At 38.2% G+C, this 25,483-nt stretch overlaps 1 protein-coding gene across 1 annotated transcript in view; it reads right to left on the reverse strand.

Annotated features, from left to right (window-relative positions):
• Window positions 1–18,421: 18,421 nt before the first annotated feature.
• FAT2 (FAT atypical cadherin 2) overlaps window positions 18,422–25,483 on the reverse strand; it is a 166,190-nt gene continuing 159,128 nt past the window's right edge. The window contains exon 24 of the mRNA XM_053718687.1: window positions 18,422–19,710. Within this exon, the coding sequence (XP_053574662.1) occupies window positions 19,232–19,710 (479 nt within the window). The 3' untranslated portion in view covers window positions 18,422–19,231. The remainder of the gene's footprint in view (window positions 19,711–25,483) is intronic.

Consider the following 25,483-nt stretch of genomic DNA (forward strand, 5'->3'; position numbering starts at 1 on the left):
TCCTATTTAAAACTAAATACTTACCTATAAAATAAACCCTAAGATAGCTACAATATAACTAATAGTTACATTGCATCTATCTTATGTTTTATTTTTATTTTACAGGCAAGTTTGTATTTATTTTAACTAGGTAGAATAGTTACTAAATAGTTATTAACTATTTAATAACTACCTAGCTAAAATAAAGACAAAAGTACCTGTAAAATAAATCCTAACCTAAGTTACAATTACACCTAACACTACACTACAATTAAATTAATTAAATGGATTAACTACAATTACCTACAATTAAATACAATTAAATAAAATTAACTAAAGTATAAAAACCCCCCCACTAAATTACAGAAAAAAAAAATAATAATTACAAGAATTTTAAACTAATTACACCAAATTTAAGCCCCCTATATATATATTAGGGGTTTATATGTATAATGTAGGTTGCGGTGGGCTCCGGGAGCGGCGGTTTAGATAGGGGTTAAACATTTTATTTAGTTGCGGCGGGGTCCGGGAGCAGCAGGATAGGGGTTAATAACTTTAGGTGGCGGCGGTATAGGGGGCGGCAGATTAGGAGTTAATATGCCAATTGGTCGTCAGAGGGAATATCTTGTCAAGCCCGATATAGGATTTTCAGGGAGCAGCGGTTTAGGGGTTAATAACTTTATTAGAGTTGCGGTGGGCTCCGGGAGCGGCGGTTTAGGGCAGGGGGTAAACAGTTTAGTATAGTGTGGGTGCTTAATGACAGTATAGCAAGAAAGCTGTAAAAAAGCCAAAAAGCAGCGAGATCGATGACTGTTAGTTAACAACACTCCGCTGCTCATCGCTCCTTACTTGGTGCGCGTCTTTTTCACAGCTGTCTTGATAATTTTGGAGAACGTATTCAGGTCAGCGGCGGCGATGTTAGGCGATCTTAGGCGAGCTTATTGGGGCCGTTGAATGCAAGAAAGTCGACGGCTTGATAAATAGAGGCCTATGTCTGTATAATTGTATGTGTATGATGGTGTGTGTGTGTGTGTGTATGACTGTGTGTGATTGCATATGTGTTAGTGTGCATGCATAATAGGGTGTTTGAATGATTGTTAGTATGTGTGCATGATGTGTACATGACTGTATCTTTGCTTGCTTGATTGTATATATGTATGTGGACATAACTGTATGTGTGCATGATTATATATGTGTGTATTATTGTGAGTGTGTGTGTGTCTGACTTTGTGTGTGTGTGTCTGTGGGTGCATGCATGATCGGGTGATTGTATGTTTGTATGTGTGCATGTATACAAGACTATATGTCTGTATGCGTGATTGTGTGTGTATGTCTGTGTGCATGCATAATAGAGTGTTTGTATGATTGTGAGTATACTATGTTTGTATGTGTGCATGTGTACTGTACATGAATGTATGTCTGTATAATTGTATGCGTATGATTGTGTGTGATTGCATATGTGTTAGTGTTTACATGTGCATGCATAATAGGGTGTTTGAATGATTGTGAGTTTGTGTGCATGTGGACATGACTGTATGTCTGCATGATTGTATATGTGTGTATTATTGTGAGTGTGTGTGTGATTGACTTTGTGTGCGTGTCTGTGGGTGCATGCATGATTGGGTGATTGTATGTTTGTATGTGTGCATGTGTACATGACTGTATGTCTGCGATTGCGTGTATGTGTCTGTGTGCATGCATGATAGAGTGTTTGTATGATTGAGAGTATACTATGTATGTTTGTGTGCATGTGTACATGAATGTGTGTCTGCATGCATGATTGTATATGTGAGTGTGATTGTGTATATGTGTCTGTGTGTATGCATGATATAGAGGCCAATTTAACAAAGGTCTTGTGAACCTGATCCGACAGTGCGGATCAGGTCTGCAAGACCTCGCTGAATGCGGAGAGCAATAAGCAATAAGCTCTCCGTATTCAACCCGATCGTACTCAATTGGGTTGAATTGCAGCGATTCTTGTCCGCCTGCTCAGAGCAGGAGGACAGGGTTATGGAGCAGTGGTCTTTAGACCGCTGCTCCATAACTTGTGTTTCTGGCGAGTCTGAAGACTTGCCAGAAACACGGCCCTTCAAGCTCCATTCGGAGCTTGATAGATCTGCCTCATTGTGTTTTTGTATGATTGTGAGTATGTTTGTATGTGTGCATGTGTACATGACTGTATGTTTGTATGTTTGCATGTGTACATGACTGTATGTTTGTATGTATGTGTGCATGTGTACATGACTGTATGTTTGTATGTGTGCATGTGTACATGACTGTATGTTTGTATGTATGTGTGCATGTGTACATGACTGTATGTTTGTATGTGTGCATGTGTACATGACTGTATGTTTGTATGTGTGCATGTGTACATGACTGTATGTTTGTATGTGTGCATGTGTACATGACTGTATGTTTGTATGTATGTGTGCATGTGTACATGACTGTATGTTTGTATGTGTGCATGTGTACATGACTGTATGTTTGTATGTATGTGTGCATGTGTACATGACTGTATGTTTGTATGTGTGCATGTGTACATGACTGTATGTTTGTATGTGTGCATTTGTACATGACTGTATGTTTGTATGTGTGCATGTGTACATGACTGTATGTTTGTATGTGTGCATGTGTACATGACTGTATGTTTGTATGTGTGCATTTGTACATGACGGTATGTCTGCATGCATGATTGTATATGTGAGTGTGATTGTGTGTATGTGTCTGTGTGTGCATGCATGATCGGGTGATTGTATGTTTGTATGTGTGCATTTGTACATGACTGTATGTCTGCATGCATGATTGTATATGTGAGTGTGATTGTGTGTATGTGTCTGTGTGTGCATGCATGATCGGGTGATTGTATGTTTGTATGTATGTGTGCATGTGTACATGACTGTATGTTTGTATGTGTGCATGTGTACATGACTGTATGTTTGTATGTATGTGTGCATGTGTACATGACTGTATGTTTGTATGTGTGCATGTGTACATGACTGTATGTTTGTATGTGTGCATTTGTACATGACTGTATGTCTGCATGCATGATTGTATATGTGAGTGTGATTGTGTGTATGTGTCTGTGTGTGCATGCATGATCGGGTGATTGTATGTTTGTATGTGTGCATTTGTATATGACGGTATGTCTGCATGGTTATACAGTATAGGTGTGTATGATTGTGTGTGTCTATAGTATATGAATATGTGTGTGTGCATGTTATTTATAAAACCACAGATCTTTACATATATTAGCAAAGATCAAGATCAAACTGTTTAAATCCCCAACCAAGTCAGAGAAATTGCATTGCTCGTGCATATTAAGTGATCACTCATTAGTCATTTCTAATAATTATAAAATTCTCAGTGAACGGGAACTTTTAGATTTCCCCATAAGTCTTAGGATTTTATCTACAATCTCAAAGTCTCAAGGTACTTAGCTAAAACCTTCTCAGGTTTAAGAAGGTTTTACTTAAATTCACCAATGTTATTAATTTTTTAGCTTCTACACTGGGAGTAGCTTACTGTAATGATATTTGAAAGTTTTCCCTCTGATATAGCTGCATTAATATAACTCAGTGATAGCTAACTTCTCAACACATGGGAGTCACAGATCAATATGTTAGAAGCTGGGGTCATGTATAACCGGCTGTCATGGCTGGCCGCAGAGTACACGATAATCAGCGGTTTTAAAAAAATAAATCAGATTTGTTTTATTTAAATAAGATTTTTTTTTAAATAAAATGCTTTTTGAGGAAAAAAATCTAAAGATAGTTTATATTTAAGATACCTTATAATATAAATTTAAATATTGATTAGTTTTTAATTATATAGCAAGATGCTGTATATTCATGGCTGTAATTTTTTGGTAAATTATTTCCATTAATCCATTTGCAATTTCATGCTCTCCCAGAGGTTTCTATCAGATTATTGTGGGCATTTTGGCTATCTAGAAGATATTATCACATATTCTTGGTTTTGTAGTTCTCAAAACTGTGAATTTGTCTCTGCAGCAATAACATGCCCTTTCTTCACAGCAAGCATGAAAAGGGCATAATATTAAAAGACAACTTTTGGGTTTCAGATAGAGAATATCATTTTCAGATTTACTTCTTTTATCAAATTTGCTTCATTCTTGCTGTATCAATGGTTGAAGAAGGAGAATAATCCTCAACTGGGGCCTAGTTGAGCACATTGGATGAGACAGTGACAAGCAGTCAGCTCACAGTAGTTCATTTCTTCTGTGCATACCTATGTATGCTTTTCAACACTTGATACCAAGAGAGCAAAGGAAATTAGTATATTAGTAAATTGTTCAAAACTGCACGTTCTTTTGACTTTACTGTCCCTTTAATGCCAGTGTTCCACTGTAAATCTGTGTACATAGAAACAACCCTTTACTAAGTTTCAAGAGACTCAATCAATAGAAGATTGTTTGGAGTGGAATAGATCTGCACAAGGACCTAAGTGTGAGGAGGGAGGGGCAAGCATTAAAAATGTAATATAATGTTATTGTTTTAATTGTTTTAGTTAAATTGGTATTATTAAGGTAATGGTTATTTTTCTTTAGTTAAATAAAATTATTTAAATTGTTATTATTGAGGTAATCTTTTTTACTCCCTTCTAATAAAGTAACGCTAAAGAGCTGAACAAATTTGAATGATTAATCTACACCCAATAATTTAATTTATGTCAAAGCTCTATCTATGCATATCTAATGATTTATACCTAAAGCAGTAATGGTCTGTTATAACTGGAAGAATAATCTGATAAATTATTATTCTAAAATGAAAACCATGATTTAAATTGATTTAAAATCCACCTTGTCTGGTAGCAATATTGGGGTCCATCCGATAAAAATCATCGCCCGCAAAAGCCGGCGACGCCAATATTTGCGCGGGTTTGGTATCACATACACGGCGTAACCTAGAAGTTACGCGCGTATATTTCTGCCGTCGCCCGTAGTTTTTTGGGCTATAGACAGGTATACCAAACCCGCGCAGTTTGGTATCCAATATGCAGCGTAAGGACTTACGTGGCGAAAATGGAGAAAACTTACTCCATTTTCACCTCGCCACAAAAAGCAGCCGTAAGAAGCCTTACGCTGACTATTGGAGCCCCGTAACTCCCTAAACTGGCTGCTAAAATAAACCTAACACCTAACGCATGCGCAATGTCTATCTCCCTGTCAACCGCGATCTGCTAAAATAAACCTAACACCTAACGCATGCGCAATGTCTATCTACCTGTCAACCGCGATCTGCTAAAATAAACCTAACACCTAACGCATGCGCAATGTCTATCTACCTGTCAACCGCGATCTGCTAAAATAAACCTAACACCTAATGCATGCGCAATGTCTATCTACCTGTCAACCGCGATCCCCCCCCCCCCCCCGAAATCCCTAATAAAGTTATTAACCCCTAAACCACCGCTCCCGGACCCCGCCGCCATCTACATAAACTAACCCCCTACTGTGAGCCCCTAAAACCGCCGCCATCTACCTTATCTATCCCCTAATTAGAACCCCTTACACCGCTGTCATCTACCTTATCTATCCCCTAATCTGACCCCTTACACCGCCGCCACCTATATAAAAATTATTAACCCCTAATCTAATCCCCCTATACCGCCGCCAGCTATATTAATATTATTAACCCCTAATGTAAGCCCCTTACACCGCCGCCATCTCTATTAAAATGATTAACCCCTTATTTAATCTACCTACCCCGCCGCCAGCTATATTATCTATATTAACCCTAAGTATATTATAGTTAATATAGGTATTACATTATATATATTAACTATATTAACCCTAATTATATTAGGGTTAATATAGTTAATATAGTTACTATAGTATTTATATTAACTATATTAACTCTATCTAACCCTAACACCCCTAACTACATTTATATTAAATTAATCTAATTCATATTATAAACTAAAATATTCCTATTTAAATCTAAATACTTACCTATAAAATAAACCCTAAGATAGCTACAATATAATTAATAATTACATTGTAGCTATGTTAGGGTTAATATTTATTTTACAGGTAAATTGTTAATTATTTTAACTAGGTATAATAGCTATTAAATAGTTATTAACTATTTAATATCTACCTAGTTAAAATAATTACCCAATTACCTGTAAAATAAATCCTAACCTAAGTTACAAATACACCTACACTATCAATAAATTAAATAAACTACAAACATCTATCTAAAAATACAATTAAATTAACTAAACTAAATTACAAAAAAAAACAAACACTAAATTACAAAAAATAAAAAAAGATTACAAGATTTTTAAGCTAATTACACCTATTCTAAGCCCCCTAATAAAATAATAAACCCCCAAAATAAAAAAAATTCCCTGCCCTATTCTAAATTAAACAAATTTCAAAGCTCTTTACCTTACCAGCCCTTAAAAGGGCCTTTTGTGGGGCATGCCCCAAAGAATTCAGCTCTTTTGCATACAAATACAATACCCCCCCCATTACAACCCACCACCCACATACCCCTATTCTAAAACCACCCAAACCCCCCTTAAAAAAGCCTAACACTACCCCCCTGAAGATCTCCCTACCTTGTCTTCACTACACCGGGCCGAACTCCTGTTCCGATCAGCCAATAGAATGCGAGCTCAATGTGATTGGATGATTGGATCAGCCAATCGGATTGAACTTGAATCTGATTGGCTGATTCAATCAGCCAATCAGATTTTTTTAACTTAATTCCGATTGGCTGATAGAATCCTATCAGCCAATCGGAATTCGGCGGACGCCATCTTGGATGACGTCATTTAAAGGTACCTCATTCCAAGTTCAGTAGTCGGCCGGGATGGATGCTCCGCAGCGGCGGAGCGAAGAAAGAAGATTGAAGATGCCGCCGGAAGAATGAAGACTTTGCTGCCGCTTGGAGGAAGACGTCGCCGGAGGAAGAATTCTTCTTTGCCGCTTGGAGGAAGACATCGCCGGAGGAAGAATTCTTCTTTGCCGCTTGGAGGAAGACATCGCCCGGATCGGATCAGGAGTTCGGCCCGGTGTGGTGAAGACAAGGTCGGGAGATCTTCAGGGGGGTAGTGGTAGGCTTTTTTAAGGGGGGTTTGGGTGGTTTTAGAATAGGGGTATGTGGGTGGTGGGTTGTAATGGGGGGGGGGTATTGTATTTGTATGCAAAAGAGCTGAATTCTTTGGGGCATGCCCCACAAAAGGCCCTTTTAAGGGCTGGTAAGGTAAAGAGCTTTGAAATTTGTTTAATTTAGAATAGGGCAGGGAATTTTTTTTATTTTGGGGGTTTATTATTTTATTAGGGGGCTTAGAATAGGTGTTATTAGCTTAAAAATCTTGTAATCTTTTTTTATTTTTTGTAATTTAGTGTTTGTTTTTTTTTGTAATTTAGTTTAGTTAATTTAATTGTATTTTTAGATAGATGTTTGTAGTTTATTTAATTTATTGATAGTGTAGGTGTATTTGTAACTTAGGTTAGGATTTATTTTACAGGTAATTGGGTAATTATTTTAACTAGGTAGATATTAAATAGTTAATAACTATTTAATAGCTATTATACCTAGTTAAAATAATTGTATATTATTATTATATACAATATTATTATATATTGTAGCTATCTTAGGGTTTATTTTATAGGTAAGTATTTAGATTTAAATAGGAATATTTTAGTTTATAAATGAATTAGATTAATTTAATATAAATTTAGTTAGGGGTGTTAGGGTTAGATAGAGTTAATATAGTTAATATAAATACTATAGTAACTATATTAACTATATTAACCCTAATATAATTAGGGTTAATATAGTTAATATATATAATGTAATACCTATATTAACTATAATATACTTAGGGTTAACATAGATAATATAGCTGGCGGCGGGGTAGGTAGATTAAATTAGGGGTTAATCATTTTAATAGAGATGGCGGCGGTGTAAGGGGCTTACATTAGGGGTTAATAATTTTAATATAGATGGCGGCGGTGTTAGGGGCTCACTTTAGGGGGTTATAGATATAATATAGCTGGCGGCGGGGTACGGGAGCGACGGTTTAGGGGTTAATAACTTTATTAGGTTGCGGCGGGGTACGGGAATGGCGGTTTAGGGGTTAATAGCTTTTTTATTGTTAGGATAGTGAGGGGGGATAGCGGATAGAGGGTTATACGTGTCGAGCTATGTTAGGGAGGCGTGTTAGACTTGTCGGGCTATGTTAGGGAGGCGTGTTAGACAGTGCGGGTGTTTTAGACTTTAGTCAGGTTTTATAGGCGCCGGCAGTTTCTAACGTGCCGCAAGTCACTGGCGACGCCAGAAATTTGTACTTGCGCAGATTTCTGGACATCGCTGGTTTGTCAGACTTACGGCACGTTAGCATCTGACGGCGACTTATATGGGATAGCTCGAGTTGCGAGCTGAAACTGCGGGCGACGCCGGTTCCCTCGCTTGCGCCGCAAACTGCGATCTATATCGGATCGCGCCCAGTGAGAGCTGTCAAAGGAGGCTGCTAAATCAGTTGCTTAGTAGCAGCAGCAGTGGAAATTAAAGGGACATAAAACCCAAAATTTTTCTTTCATGATTAAGTTAGAGAATACAACTTAAAAAAACTTTCTAATGTATTTCTATGACCAGATTTGCATTGTTCTAATTTTGTTGTTTGTTAAAGAGATATCCAGATAGGTTGCATGTACATGAATGCAGCACTATGTGACAGGAAATAGTGCAGCCATCTAGTGCTATTGCTAATGTAAAACCTTGTTGCAAAACTGCTGCCATATAGTGCTGCAGACACATGCATGCTCCTGAGCTTACATCACTGCTTTTCAACAAAGGATAAAAAGAAAAGGAAAACAATTTGATAGTACAAGTAAATTGAAAAATTCTTTAAAATTGTATACGCTATCTGAATCATGAAAGAAAAAAAAATGGGTTTTATGTCCCTTTAAAGGGACACTGAACCCATTTTTTTTCTTTTGTGATTCAGCTTAAGCAACTTTCTAATTTACTCCTATTATCAAATTCTCTTCAGTCTTTTGGTATCTTTATTTGAAATGCAAGAATGTAAGTTTAGATGCCGGCCATTTTTGGTGAACACACTTGGTTGTTCTTGCTGATTGGTGGATAAATTCACCCACCAATAAACAAGTGCTTTCCATGCCTCTGAACCAAAAAAAAAATAGTTTAGATGCCTTCTTTTTCAAATAAAGAAAGCAAGAGAACAAAGAAAAATTGCTAATAGGAGTAAATTAGAAAGTTGCTTAAAATTGCATGCTCTATGTGTGCCGTGAGAGATCCTCAGGTGTGCCGTGGCACGCTAGTGTGCCGTGAGAGATCCTCAGGTGTGCCGCGGCAGACTGACAACAGTGCAGGGGTGTCCCTCTTTCAAATTTTGAAATATTGGTAGGTATGTGACAGGCTCATCAGGCATCATTTACAACCATGACATTGACATTCATTCACAGACAATCATTATGATTGTTTGTGAATGAATGTCAATATGTCATGTATAGTTTGTAGGAGGCATGGCATGACAGCACAGTACAGTGTATATATATTTTTTTTTTTTGCACTATTTTCTTTTTGGGGACTACTCTTGCTGGGTTCTCTCGATCTATCAATTTTTCGTTCTTTGTGGTGTTTTGGGTACTCTCTCTTGGGAAGGTCTATTGGTTGTTGTGTCACCTATCTATGATTGTGGCCCTCCTCTAATTGGCGGAGGGTGCTATCATGTATGAGATTTATATACCCTTCACCATATTACGGCAGGATTGGTATACAGCATGAATTTTACAGCAGGGTTATAGTCATTGCAGCAGCGCCCACTATGAGTGTGGATAGATACACGCTTTATCATAGATAGGATACAGTGTTTTAGTGCAGACAATATAACGCTTTGCATTTAATCTGTTAAATAGTATTGTTGGCTTTTTCCTTCTGTTTCAGCTTAGGATCGTTGTGCCTCATCGCCATGACAACCGCAACCCGGGTGATTGGTGCATCGCCACACACGTGAGCGGCTGATGCAGTTCCGGGTCTGTTTTCCTTTACTGCTGCGGATGCGGTTGCGATAGCGTGATACACGGCGATCGGTATCAGAACTTCTATAATTTTTGTGCATGGTAGGTTGCGAGTCAGCTTATTTATTAATTTAGTATCCGACAGCTCATTTAATAACACAAGACGCTTTCAATATTAGTTGGCTCCCCTAACATAATGGATATAAGGGGTATGTTGTGATTACTAGAATTGTGGAATATAAGTTTGTTTACCATGCCCAGTATTGCTACAGGTCTTTTAATATGAACGCTTGCACTGTCACAGTTTGTATAGGAGCAATGATGACTTATACTGCATTTTATGTATTATGTTCATACTATGTTTACTTTGTGACATATGGTCACCTTAGCAACACATTTGGCGTTTTTTTTGCTAATTGGGGGGAGGGGTTTATTTGTTTGTTTGTATAAATTCACTTATGTTTGAAGCATTCACTGTCTGAGGAAGGGGATACACTGTCCCCGAAACGTCACTAATTTTGCCAAGTAAAAAAATTTTGTTGAAAAATCCAGTGAGTGCAAGGTCTTTCTTTGATGGTATATATATATATATATATATATATATATATATATATATATATATATATATATATATATATATATATATATATATATATATATATATATATATATATATATATATATATATATATATATATATACTGTATATATATCCTGTATTAGGCTACAATGTGTCAAGTAAAATTTTGGGATGGTGGTGTGCCGCAGGATTTTTTAACGTAAAAAAGTGTGCCACGGCAAAAAAAAGGTTGCAAATCACTGCTCTATCTGAATCACAAAAGAAAAAAATTTGGGTTCAGTGTCCATTTAACTCCAAATTTTACATAGTCTGTCTCAATCTTTTCTCCTGCACAACTAGATATTTTCTCTTTTGTGAATTTGACCAGTTTTTCAGAATCTGGACTGTGGTAACATAGTTGATGGGCCTGTAATATCCACCCTGGTTACAAATAGACTGGGTAAGAGACACATCATGACCTCGATCCGATATACAGCGTCGCCCGCAGAAGCCGGCGACGCCACAATTTGCGCGGGTTTGGTATCCTATATACGGCGTAACCTAGAAGTTATGCTCGTATATGTCTGCCTTCGCCCGTAGTTTTTTGGGCCATAGACAGGTATACCAAACCCGCGCAGTTTGGTATCCAATATACAGCGTAAGGACTTACGTGGCGAAAATGGAGAAATCTTACTCCATTTTCACCTCGCCACAAAATGCAGCCGTAGTAAGCCTTACGATGTCTATTGGAGCCCTGTAACTCCCTAAACTACCTGCCAAATAAAACCTAACAGCTAACAGCATGCGCAATGTCTATCTACCTGTCAACCACGATCCCCCGCCGCAATCCCTAATAAAGTATTTAACCCCTAAACCGCCGCTCCCGGACCCCACCGCCACCTACATTAAAAGTATAACCCCCTAATGTGATCCCCCTACACCGTCCCCAGCTACATTACATACCCCCTAATGTGAGCTCCTACCCCGCCGCCAGCTATATTAAACTACCCCCTAATGTGAGCCCCTTACACAGCCGCCAGCTACATTAAACTACCCCCTAATGTGAGCCCCTTACACCTCCGCCAGCTACATTAAACTACCCCCTAATGTGAGCCCCTTACACCGCCGCCAGCTACATTAAACTACCCCCTAATGTGAGCCCCTTACACCGCCGCCGCCAGATACATTAAACTACCCCCTAATGTGAGCTCCTACCCCGCCGCCAGCTACATTAAATGTATTAACCCCTAATCTAATCCCCCTACACCGCCACCAGCTATATTAAATTAATTAACCCCTAATCTAATCCCCCTACACCACCGCCAGCTATATTAAATTAATTAACCCCTAATCTAATCCCCCTACACCGCCGCCAGCTATATTAAATACATTAACCCCTAATCTAATCCCCCTAAAGTAATCATCTCTATTACCAGCCCTTAAAAGGGCCTTTTGCGTGACATTGCCACAAAGTAACAGCTCTATTGCCAGCCCTTAAAAGGGCTTTTTGCGGGGCTTTGTCACAAAGTAATCAGCTCTTTTGCATCTAATCTAAATCCCCCTACACCGCCGCCACCTATAATAAATGTATTACCCCCTAATCTAATCCCCCTACCCTGCCGCCACCTATATTAAATAGATTAACCCCTAATCTAATCCCCCTACACCGCCGCCAGCTATATTAACTATATTAACCCTAATTATATTAGGGTTAATATAGTTAATATAGATATTATATTATATATATTAACTATATTAACCCTAATTATATTAGGGTTAATATAGTTAATATCGTTATTATATTATATATATATTAAGTATAATAACAGTATCTAACTCTAACATCCCTAACTAAATTCTTATTAAAATAAATCTAATTAATATTAATATTATTAATTAAAATATTCCTATTTAAATCTAAATACTTACCTATAAAATAAACCCTAAGATAGCTACAATGTAATTAATAATTACATTGTAGCTATCTTAGGATTTATATTTATTTTACAGGTAACTTGGTATTTATTTTAACTAGGTACAATAGCTATTAAATAGTTAATAACTATTTAATAGCTACCTAGTTAAAATAATTACCCATTTACCTTTAAAATAAATCCTAACCTAAGTTACAAATACACCTACACTATCAATAAATTAAATAAACTACAAATATCTAAACTAAACTACAATTAAATACACTAAACTAAATTACAAAAAAAAAAAAAAACACTAAATTTCAAAAAATAAAAAAAGATTACAAGAATGTTAAGCTAATTACACCTATTCTAAGCCCCCTAATAAAATAACAAAGCCCCCCAAAATGAAAAAATTTCCCTACCCTAATCTAAATTACAAAAGTAAACAACTCTATAACCAACCCTTAAAAGGGCCTTTTGTGGGGCATGCCCCAAAGAAATCAGCTCTTTTGCCTGTAAAAATACAACCCCCCATTACAACCCACCACCCACATACCCCTATTCTAACCCACCCAATCCCCCTTTAAAAAAACCTAAGTCTAACCCCCAAGTGCTCCTTACCTGTCCTGAAGACCATTGGAGAAGGTCCTGTTCCAGGCGGAGATGTCTACTTCCAGGCGGCGACCTCTTCTTCTTCCAGGATCCAGCCGGCGCGGAGGAGTTGAAGACCGATGACCGCGGAGCTGAAGACTGTCCATCTGGAACTGAAGACCGGCGATGCTGGAACTGAAGATCGGCGACTCTGGAACCGAAGACCTCTGGAACTGAAGACCGGAGCCAGAACGTGGAGGATCCTCTTCATACGATACACTGAATAGGAATTCAAGGTACGCGATTAGAAATGGTGTCCCTTGAATTCCTATTGGCTGATTTGAGCCTTCAAATTCAAATCAGCCAATCGGATGTGAGCTACTTTAATTCTATTGGCTGATTTGAATAGCCAATAGAATAAGAGCTACTGTAATTCTATTGGCTGATTAGAATAGCCAATAGAATTACAGTTGCTCTCCGTGCCGGCTGGATCCTGGAAGAAGAAGAGGTCGCCGCCTGGAACAGGACCTTCTCCGCCGGGCTTCAGGACAGGTAAGGAGCACTTGGGGGTTAGACTTAGGTTTTTTTAAGGGGGGATTGGGTGGGTTAGAATAGGGGTATGTGGGTGGTGGGTTGTAATGGGGGGGTGTTGTTTTTTTTACAGGCAAAATAGCTGATTTCTTTGGGGCATGCCCCACAAAAGGCCCTTTTAAGGGCTGGTAATAGAGCTGTTAACTTTTGTAATTTAGATTAGGGTAGGGAATTTTTTTTATTTTGGGGGGATTTGTTATTTTATTAGGGGGCTTAGAATAGGTGTAATTAGCTTAACATTCTTGTAATCTTTTTTTATTTTTTGTAATTTAGTGTTTGTTTTTTTTGTAATTTAGTTTAGTGTATTTAATTGTAGTTTAGTTTAGATATTTGTAGTTTATTTAATTTATTGATAGTGTAGGTGTATTTGTAACATAGGTTAGGATTTATTATACAGGTAAATTGGTAATTATTTTAACTAGGTAGCTATTAAATAGTTATTAACTATTTAATAGCTATTGTACCAAGTTAAAATAAATACCAAGTTACCTGTAAAATAAATATAAACCCTAAAATAGCTACAATGTAATTATTAATTACATTGTAGCTATCTTAGGGTTTATTTTATAGGTAAGTATTTAGATTTAAATAGGAATATTTTAATTAATAATATTAATATTAATTAGATTTATTTTAATATGAATTTAGTTAGGGATGTTAGTGTTAGATAGGGTTATTATACTTAATATATATATAATATAATAACGATATTAACTATATTAACCCTAATATAATTAGGGTTAATATAGTTAATATAGCTGGCGGCGGTGTAGGGGGATTAGATTAGGGGTTAATCTATTTAATATAGGTGGCGGTGGTGTAGGGGGATTATATTAGGGTTTAATCTATTTAATATAGGTGGTGGCGGTGTAGGGGGATTAGATTAGGGGTTAATCTATTTAATATAGGTGGCGGCGGTGTAGGGGGATTAGATTAGGGGGTAATACATTTATTATAGGTGGCGGCGCTGTAGGGGGATTTAGATTAGATGCAAAAGAGCTGATTTCTTTGTGACAATGCCCCGCAAAAAGACCTTTTAAGGGCTGGTAAAAGAGCTGATTTCTTTGGGGCATGCCCCGCAAAAAGCCCTTTTAAGGGCTGGCAATAGAGCTGTTACTTTGGGGCAATGTCACGCAAAAGGCCCTTTTAAGGGCTGGTAATAGAGGTGATTACTTTAGGGGGATTAGATTAGGGGTTAATGTATTTAATATAGCTGGCGGCGGTGTAGGGGGATTAAATTAGGGGTTAATTAATTTAATATAGCTGGCGGCGGTGTAGGGGGATTAAATTAGGGGTTAATAATTTTAATATAGCTGGCGACGGGGTAGGAGCTCACATTAGGGGGTAGGTAATATAGATGGCAGCGGTGTAAGGGGCTCACATTAGGGGGTAGGTAATATAGATGGCGGCGGTGTAAGGGGCTCACATTAGGGGGTAGGTAATATAGATGGCGGCGGTGTAAGGGGCTCACATTAGGGGGTAGGTAATATAGATGGCGGCGGTGTAAGGGGCTCACATTAGGGGGTAGGTAATATAGATGGCGGCGGTGTAGGAGCTCACATTAGGGGGTAATATAGATAAAATAGGTAGCTGCGGTTTAGGGGGCTCACATTAGGGGGTAATATAGATAAAATAGGTAGCGGCAGTGTAGGGGGCTCACATTAGGGGTTAATATAGATAAAATAGGTAGCGGCAGTGTAGGGGTCTCACATTAGGGGGTAATATTCGCTTTGGTATCTGAAGAAACGACCCTTGGCGGTTGAGAAACGCGTTATAAAAAAGCCTATTTGAAATTCTTTTAAACTTTGGAAGTTGTGCACCTTTTTTATGGAACAAACCCAATTGAGCAATATACTATAGTTGCTGAACCTAGAAATGCCTACAGCACAATTCCCTGTCCCCAGGAGAAAGCCCCGGGAGGAATCATATCTGACAGTGTACTAGCCACTGACTAAAGTGCTAGCAGGCGATTTAGTACTGGTCACAGCACAGTACCACAGTCTCCGGTAAGCGCATTACCACTCTGCTTGTTGTATTATCCCTTTTGAAACAATATTACGCTATGTGGCGCCCTCTCCATCTCTTTTTCTAAACAGTTATATCCCTGCTCTCTGGGAACAAGAGGAGCTGCCTACACAGGAACCTTTAACGAACAAGATCACCGGACCAATACAGGACTGCCATTATTCATTCCAGAGCCGATAACCGAGTAAGACACACTCGACAAGGACGGAGTAACTATCTGTGGGACCTTTTATTATTTTTTAGGGTTCATATCACAATTTGCATTTGCATATCTTATATATTTATAACAGCGCGCCTTCTCATCTCCTTGTGAGATATTACACCATTCGTAATATAGATAATGTAGGTGGCGGCGGGGTCCGGGAGTGGCGGTTTAGGGGTTAATAAATGTATTATTATTAGGAGAGTGAGGGGGGATAGCGGATAGAGGGTTAGGCGTGTTAGACAGTACGGGTGATTTAATAACTTAGTCAGGTTTTTTATGCGGCGGCAGTTTCTAAAGTGCCGTAAGTCACTGGCGACTCAAGAAATTTGTATTTACACAGATTTCTGGATATTGCTGGTTTGTGAGACTTACGGCACTTTAGCCTCTGACGGCGCCGTATATGGGATGGCTCGAGTTGCGAGCTGAAACTACGGGCGGCGCAGGTTTCCACGCTTGCGCTGAAACCTGCGCCGTATATCGGATCGCGCCCCATGACTTTGTGTTACATCTAATAATCAAGCTATTCTTCATTCCTTGCTTCACAGACACAGAACATTCTTCATAGCCTGTATTTCAATCAGAAGGACAATGGATGTGGGGGGTAACAATCTCTGCAGAAACATCAAGTATCTCTCACAAGCCCTGTTATACACAGAATTAACCAACCCCCCCGACATTTCTCTGGTGCTTCAATCCCTTGATAATCATCCTGGGGAGCTGCACAGAGTCTAGCATGTGAACAGCTCAGAGAAGTTGACTGCCGCGCTATTTTGTCCGTGTCACTTGAGGTCAGTTGTAAGCCGGTGCAGGGGTCTAATGGAGACTCTGACATGCTGTTCCTGGTTGACCCAGGAGGGACAGCTGTTCAAGCATGAACAAGACATGGCTGATCCCAGGAAGTTTGCTGGCTCTACAAGAGGTCTACAAGATTGCGTCAGGTGAAACCTGTCCAGATGTAGCTAGGCCTATTGCCTTGACTTTGTCAAAGCCATCAAGGTGGACACTGAAGAAGGTTTTTGAACCACAGGCAGTGAGTCCTGCAGTCCAACATAAGAAGCATAGAAGAGAAACAGTGCCAAGGTTAACGGGATATGAAATCCCTAAAAAATAATTTTGTGATTCAGACAGAGCATATCATTAAAAAAAGTTTTCAATGTACTTCTATTATCAAATTTGCTTTGTTCCCATGATATTTTGTGTTGAAGAGATACCTAGGTATGCATCTAGAAAACAACATGGCAGGAAATAGTGCTGCCATCTAGTGATCTTGCAAATGTATAACATTCTTGCAAAACTCCTTCCATATAGTTCTCCAGAAATGGGCCAGCTCCAAAACATACATCCCTGCTTTTAAACAAAAGACACTAATGGATTGAAGAAAAAAATGATAATAGAAGTAAGTTAGAAAGCTGTTAAAAATTGCATGCTCTGTCTATTGCATGAAAAACAAATTTTGAGTTTCATATACCTTTAAGGTCAGTGAGAAGCAGACTAAATAAATTGCTATTTGAGGTTAGTTTACAGTTGAGAAGAAGGTATGCATGTATGAAGCTAAGGGAGTTCTCTGGACCTCTCTGCTACCTAGACAATATACCTGATCAGGAACATGGACAATTTCAGAATGGGGTTGCCTGAATTATATAGTACTGCTGACTTTGCTGAGGTAGAACTGATAGAGGATCTGGATAAAGTCCAGAGTGTTGAAAATTTTGTAGTTGGTGTCTACCTGTTGACTTGTGCTCACTATTTATTAATTTGATTGACTGTATCCACAGGCAGGTATATCCAGGAAGCTCTGTATCGGATTTTTTAGATATCATCCTTAAGTTTACCTTCAATTTAGATTTAGTAGTAATGCTGCTGATCCTTTCTATCTTTCTGGTTTAATACTACTCTCATTAAATGATAGTTTTGTACATTAAGAAATGTGTGTATAGTTAATGAATGAGTTATTAATATTTAGCATATCAGTTCATTGCTACTTAAATGCTATATATTTTTGAGGGCATTAATATCCTATATTACATAAATATGTCATGGTCTGATCATCTTATTATTATTATCATCGGTTATTTGTAGAGCGCCAACAGATTCCGCAGCGCTGACTGGTTTTGCTATTGTTTATTACTGCTGTGTAAGGAATGTACGAGGTACAGAGTACAATAGGATTGTGGCAATGCCATATGTAGCTCCGAAATTCCTCCCATACTGATATTACCTTGATGGTCATATATATTTGATGACCTTCTTGAGACCCTGTCTTACCTGTATCCAGGTGTTATCCAGTCCATACATAGAGATGCAGTTTCATTGGACTATGACCACTCACATCCTCATGGGACACCTCCTTATTTTAAAATAGTGTGATATGCACTTCCAAATGCATATTTTGATGTCATCTACTTCCACAGCGTTTTTGAAAATGCAGTCTAACAGATCAATTTGATTTCCTATACTCTTGATCTAAACAACATATTGGCTACCAAATTACTAAACCATAGTTATATTACCTTATATTGTTGGTGAAATAAATACAATCATTTATAAAAATTATACTTTAATGTATTTTTTGTTTTAAAAAATAGACATATGTACATAAAGAGTATTAAACAGTTTTGGAGGAAAGAGATGTGTCCTTTACTTTTAAATTCTTTAGACAGCAGCACATGCATCAGTAGAAGACAACACACATGCAGTGTTATAACTGCATTTTTATTAATTCTGGGATGCATATTAATTGTCCAACATATAACCAGTCATGTTTATTGAGCAGTCCACTGCTAAAGTGCTAAAGGATTACACAGTAACACTTCAGAGCTGATATGGTAATACTGAATAATCTACAGTTCTTTAGGGTCACATTAGTCAAAGAGACCAGACATTCAAACATATTCTGCTATGTATGGTATGGTATATGCTGGATCTTTATCATCTTTCACCAGCTTAGGTACTTGTCCCAAGTTCTCTACATTAGATCTTCTATTCCAAGAATATTTCACTGTAAGAGCACTTTTTAACTTGACTGTCCAGCAGCAATTTGAAAAGAAAACTATTTCTCTGTATGACCATCCTCAAATATAAGAGCTTAGAGCTGAAAGAATGATTTGAAGTTCACAGCAGCATAAACACCATGAAAATGGTAGAAGAAAGCGGAAAACGCTGGCTCTTTCTTGGCACTTTCTTGCAAGTTTGTGTTCCTCTTTCTAAGTTTTACTTTCTTATCTGCACTATCAACATAATATTTCAATGCTGATGTACAGACTTTGTATTTGATTTTCTTTATATAATATTGTGTGGTCTGTTTCTTTATCTTTCTATCTTGACCCTGTGAAAATTGGAGTTGGCACCTTCTAAAACATTACTTCTTCGCAGCTTCCATAGTCACTTCCTGCCCTATTAGGTGCCAAATAACTTGGTGGTGCCATCAGTGGACGACCACAATCTGCATATGAAGGTTGCGCAACACTCAAACGCACACTAAGATGTCTATAGCCCTCTTCTGGTTGGTAAGAGAACCCCTCAGGTTGCAGGAGTTGGGAGGGATAATAGCTAATGGCAGTGTATTGATCCTGGCAGTGGGAAGGCTGTGGAAGAAGGTCCTCCAAGCTACGGTTGCTGTAACATGGGGGTAAGGGGGCTCTCTTGTTACTGGATGCTAGTGGGAATGGAAATCCTCCAAAGAGGGCATCTGTCTCTGTTTCTTTTGGCAAAGGTGGTATAGGAGGTGCTGAGCATGATGGTGAAGGTGGTGAGCTCTGAATGGACTCATATGCTGGGTATTCTTCCATTTCTGCACGGATGTAACTAGGTGGCCAGTAAGGTGTTTCAGCTGTAAACACAAATAAACAGGATATTATTTTATGCAAAAAAAAAAAACAATGATGAAATAAGATAAAAATATTATTGTGTTATTTATGTGAAGAATTCTCTGAACTCAAGATCTACATTATCTTCTTTAAAGGGACAGTCTACATCAGAATATTTATTGTTTTAAAAGATACATAATCCCTTTATTACCCATTCCCTAGTTTTGCATAGCCAACACAGTTATATTAATACACTTTTTACCTCTGTGATTACCTTGTATCTAAGCATCTGCAGACTGCCCCTTATTTAAGTTCTTTTGACAGACTTGCATTTTAGTCAATCAGTGCTGGCTCCTAGGAACTCCATGTGCGTGAGCACAGTTTTATCTATATGAAACACATGAACTTTCACCCTCTAGTGGTAAAAAACTGTCAAAATGATCTTAGATGAGAGGTGGCCTTTAAGGGCTTAGCAATTAGCATATGAACCTACTAGGTTTAGCTTTCAACTAAGAATACCAAGAGAACAAAATTGGTAATAGATGTAAATTGTTTAAAATTACATGCCCTATCAGAATAATGAAAGTTTGTTTTGGACTAGACTATCCCTTTAAATATTACATTTCAATAGAGCTATTAATTAAAGGGACAGACATGTCAGGTAAACTATCATGATTTGCAATTGTAAACAACAATTTACATCAGCTTTGATCTCTTGGTATTCATTTTATTGTCCTGAAAATTACAAGTGCACATGGCAGGCATCACAAACCTAACACTATCACATTTCTGCTGAAGCCAAACAAAGGAGATAATGTTAACAAAATCACAGGGGCTTGGATCAGCTCATCCTAATAAGTGATAGGTGGAGCAGAGATTGCACAAACACCATCGCTTTTTCGCATTCCCCACCATAGAAGTCAAGGGAAAAAAAGTAAAAAAAAAAAAAACATCCATCGCCCAAATAACATAACATATTCGCATTACCATATGTGAAATCTTTACAGTAAATACAGTTAAAATCTTTATTAAATATGAATATTGCATAAATATATTTTATCATGTTTTATCTGCTTAATGGCAAAGGGCTATAAAGCACTTATATATGTTTATATATGTGTACATATATATTAATGTTTTTATATGTGTACACATGACTGTAATGCATATATACACATATAAATACATTAATATATATGTACACATATATAAATATATATATACATACATACATATACACATACAAATACATCTTTAGCAATGTATATGTATTTGTCTCAATGTTAAAGCCTTTTTTCTTCTAACACCTGAGATCTCCAATCTTTGAGCCCTTATAACTTTTGTGTGCAATATTTTTTTTAAAATAATTTTTATTAGACAGTGTTAATATGAGTGTAACTGTACTTTGTAATGTATCTTTTAAGTGTTTTGTTAACCACAGCTCTAAAATTGCGGTAAGGATTAATGCATAAAGGGTGATTGATTGTGTTAGCGCAATTGATATTGTTGATTTAGAGGATGGCAATGTGCAGAAATGGTATCTCCTGTGAGTGTTTCTGTGGGTGTCTGTGTTTTTGTCTTTGTGCTTTTGTTGGTGTCTCTTTGAATGTGTATGTATTATTTTTTTTGTTGGTATCTCTGTGAGGGTGTGTGTGTCTGTCTTTGTGCATTTTCTGTGGATGTCTCTGTGATGGTGTGTGCATATGTCTGTGTATTTTCTGTGGGTGTCTCTAGGAGGGTGTGTGCATATGTCTGTGCATTTTCTGTGGGTGTCACTGTGAGGGTTTGTGTGTGTGTATGTCTTTGTGTGTTTTCTGTGGATGTCTCAGTGAGGGTGTGTGTGTATGTATGACTTTGTGTGTTTTCTGTGGGTGTCACTGTGTGTGTATGTCTTTGTGTGTTTTCTGTGGCTGTCTGTGAGTGTGCATGTCTTTGTGTGTTTTCTGAGGCTGTCTCTGTGGGTATTTCCTTGGGTGTATGTGCAAGTTTGTGTGTGTGAGTGTGTCCATTGTCTGTTCCTTTTTAGGACATTTTGACCATTCTACTGATTATTCACATCTTTCTACAGACTTTGAGACTAATGAGACCTTTCTGGAAGTCACCAATCCACCACTTTACCTTTAAATTATTGTTTAGGCAGTTCAGGGCCCTTCCTTTCAGCCACTGCATGATGTTGTCATCATATAGTTGGCATCTTCCTTGAAAAACAGATAATCAGAACTCCATACTTTGTTTTGTAAATCTCCTTTTTGACAAAACTGTAGTCTACCTCATTACTTGTCAGGTCAATGTAAACAAGTGCTGAGTGTCTGTGTGTGTGTCTGTTTGTTTGTGTATATCTTTACGTGTCTGCTAGAGTGTCTATATGTGAATCCTTATGTTTGAGTGTGTTTGTGTGTTACTACCTTTACAACATTTCCAAGTTTGACTACACTAAAGAATAAAGTGCATATATGTTTATGTCACTTGCACATGTCAAGGGGGGGGGCTGATCAATTGTTAAGTAAGGGGCCGCACAATTTCTAATGGCAGCCCTGCTCTTATTACTCTCTTTCTGTATACACAAATACCACTTCTTAGAAAAGCGGTTTTAAATTAACATTTTAATACATATATCTCCCATTCCTTACTGTTTCCTCTTGTTTACATAGCTTTGCTGCAGATAATTCAGCAGTATTCATATTTTCAGTATAGGTGGCGGTTTCATCAGGCAAAAGCAAATATTCCAAATGCCAAAATAAATGTATTGGATTTGGATCTATTCATAAACAATTTAATACACTCCAGCAGGTAAAATAAATAGTTGGAACACATTAAAGGGGAGAACATTTTACAGTACAATGTTCCTTTAAATTAGGCATGAGCAAAATTTCGGGATTCAGCATTCCTTTGCGAAACAAATGCAAATATGGCTGTAGGCAGCATTTGTTTTGTTTTGGCACCAGATATATTAGTGTGAACATGTAACACACAGCGATGTTTGTGTGTGCACTTTAACACTGATATATCTGGTGCTGCTGCCTGAATACTGACATTTTGCCTATGCCTTAAATCTTTTCTTTTATGCCTTCAGTATACACTAGAAAAATTGTAATAGGATGGACACATTCAGCAAAAACGAATGGAACAGTAACCCCTATCTCAAATATCAGAATTCAGCAGGCAGCTGTCATAAAGTCTGCAAGCTCATGGGGTCAGATCTGAGCTTTCATGTAGGCTGCAGGGCCAGGGGTTTGATTTGAGACCTTATGTAGTCATGTAGCTGACAAAGGCTGCGGGGCCTGGGATAAGATTTGAGAGTGAGACCTTATGTTGTCATGTAGCTGACAAAGGCTGCAGGTCCAGGGATAGGATTTGATACCTTATATTGTCATGTAGCTGACAAAGGCTGCAGGGCCAGGGATATGATTTGAGACCTTATGTAGTCATGTAGCTGACAAAGGCTGCAGGGCCAGGGAGAAGATTTGAGACTTTATGTAGTCATGTAGCTGACAAAGGCTGCAGGGCCAGGGATATGATTTAAGACCTTATGTTATCATGTAGCTGACAAAGGCTGCAGGGTCCGGGATAGGATTTGATAGTGAGACCTTATGTAGTCATGTAGCTGACAAAGGATGCAGGGCCAGGGATATGATTTGAGACCTTATGTAGTCATGTAGCTGACAAAGGCTTCAGGGCCAGAAATATGATTTTAGACCTTATGTAGTCATGTAGCTGACAAAGGCTGCAGATCCAGGGAGATGATTTGAGACCTTATGTAGTCATGTAGCTGACAAAGGCTGCAGGGCCAGTCATATGATTTAAGACCTTATGTAGTCATGTAGCTGACAAGGGCTGCAGGGCCCGGGATAGGATTTGATAGTGAGACCTTATGTAGTCATGTAGCTGACAAAGGCTGCAGGGCCAGTCATATGATTTAAGACCTTATGTAGTCATGTAGCTGACAAAGGCTGCAGGGCCAGGGATAGGATGTGATACCTTATATTGTTATGTAGCTGACAAAGGCTTCAGAGCCAGGGAGAAGATTTGAGACCTTATGTATGGCATATGATTTGAGACAGTGGCCTCTAGTTATTAAGGTCTGGCGGACCTGATCCGACACTGCGGATCAGGCCTGCCAGACGCTCGCCGTATTCAGCATGGCACCAGCAGCTCACAAGAGCTGCTGGTGCAACGCCGCCCCCTGCATACTCGCGGCCAATAGGCCGCCAGCAGGGGGGTGTCAATCAACCAGATCGTACTCGATCGGGTTGATTTCCGGCGATGTCTGTCCGCCTGCTCTGAGCAGGCGGACAGCTTATGGAGCAGCGGTCTTTGTGACCGCTGCTTCATAACTGCTGTTTCTGGCACGGGGCATCAAGCTCCAATCGGAGCTTGATAAATATGCCCCCTTATGTAGCCATGTAGCTGACAAAGGCTGCAGGGCCAGGGATATGATTTGAGACCTTATGTATATGTAGCTGACAAAGGCTGCAGGGCCAAGGAGAAGATTTGAGACCTTATAGTCATGTAGTTGACAAAGGCTGCAGTGCCAATATGATTTGAGACCTTATGTAGTCATGTAGCTGACAAAGGCTGCAGGGCCAGGGATAGGATTTGAGACCTTAAGTGGTCATGTAGCTGACAAAGGCTGCAGGGCCAGGGATTTGATTTGAGACTGACTCCTGCATACCATATCTAGATCAAACCTTTTAGGAGAGAAATAAAACTTTCATATGTCATAAAGATTTGCTCATCCATTCAAAATGTATAACTATTTGAACATTTAAAAAAATGTATATATCACAATCAAATACACAGGAAAACAGAAAATTTCTGGTTTGTACATGAACATTATTTTAAAATAATTATTTTGTGGGGTTTTTAAACAGCAAACCAAAATATCAGTTGTCGTCTGTTTCAACAACAACACCTAATCTAACTAGTGAACTTACAAAATATATTTTCTTGCATGAGATAAATAAGACAGGTCTCCAAGAATGATTTATGAAAGTGTCTTATCTATCCCATGGTTTGTTGAAACACCACACAGAACATAATTGCAGTGTTGATTTAAATGGACACGGCAGGCAATGAATAAACCTCTACACAATTTACTTACTGCTTCAGTTCCTTGAGATAACTTTTTAATTATAAATCTTAAAGTGATATGACACCCCATTTTTTTTCATGATTCAGTTAGAACATGCAATTTTAACCCCTTAATACGATTAGGATATTCCATGCCATTCTAAAAGCACTGGGCTTAAACGCCCTTAGGTTGGCATGGAACATCCTAACTATTTTGGTATTCTGCTACTACCCTCCTAAAGTAAATGGTGCTGGATCTAATTGGAGGAGCTAATGAGCACCTTTTCGAGTCACATGATCACAGTGGTAATCTTGTGACTTCCTATGATTGGCATTTCTGCCATATTTAAACATTTTGTTCAAATGACTATATTTAGATTCCAAAACTCAAAGGCTTTAAATGTGGATAACATATGTGAACACTTTTTTTTATTTTTATAAGAGAACGATTGCTATCACCCTACACATTCCAATTACTTGTAAGCAATAGATATCTTGGCAGAACATGTAAAGACATTGCAAGGCATTCCAAAGCTTTTCCTGAGAAACATGTGAAAACAAGTAGATGCTAGGCATCTTTACATGGAGTCACCAGTAGGAGTCAGCAGTAAGCGTGACATGGTTGCATACCTCCCAACATTTCAAAATTCAAAAGAGGGAGCCCCCCCCCCCCCCGCAAAAAAATTTAAATGTGGTGGGAGGGCTTAAAAAATCATAAGACCAAAG

Source organism: Bombina bombina, chromosome 6 (genome assembly GCF_027579735.1).
Source record: "Bombina bombina isolate aBomBom1 chromosome 6, aBomBom1.pri, whole genome shotgun sequence".
Taxonomy (NCBI): Eukaryota; Metazoa; Chordata; class Amphibia; order Anura; family Bombinatoridae; genus Bombina; species Bombina bombina.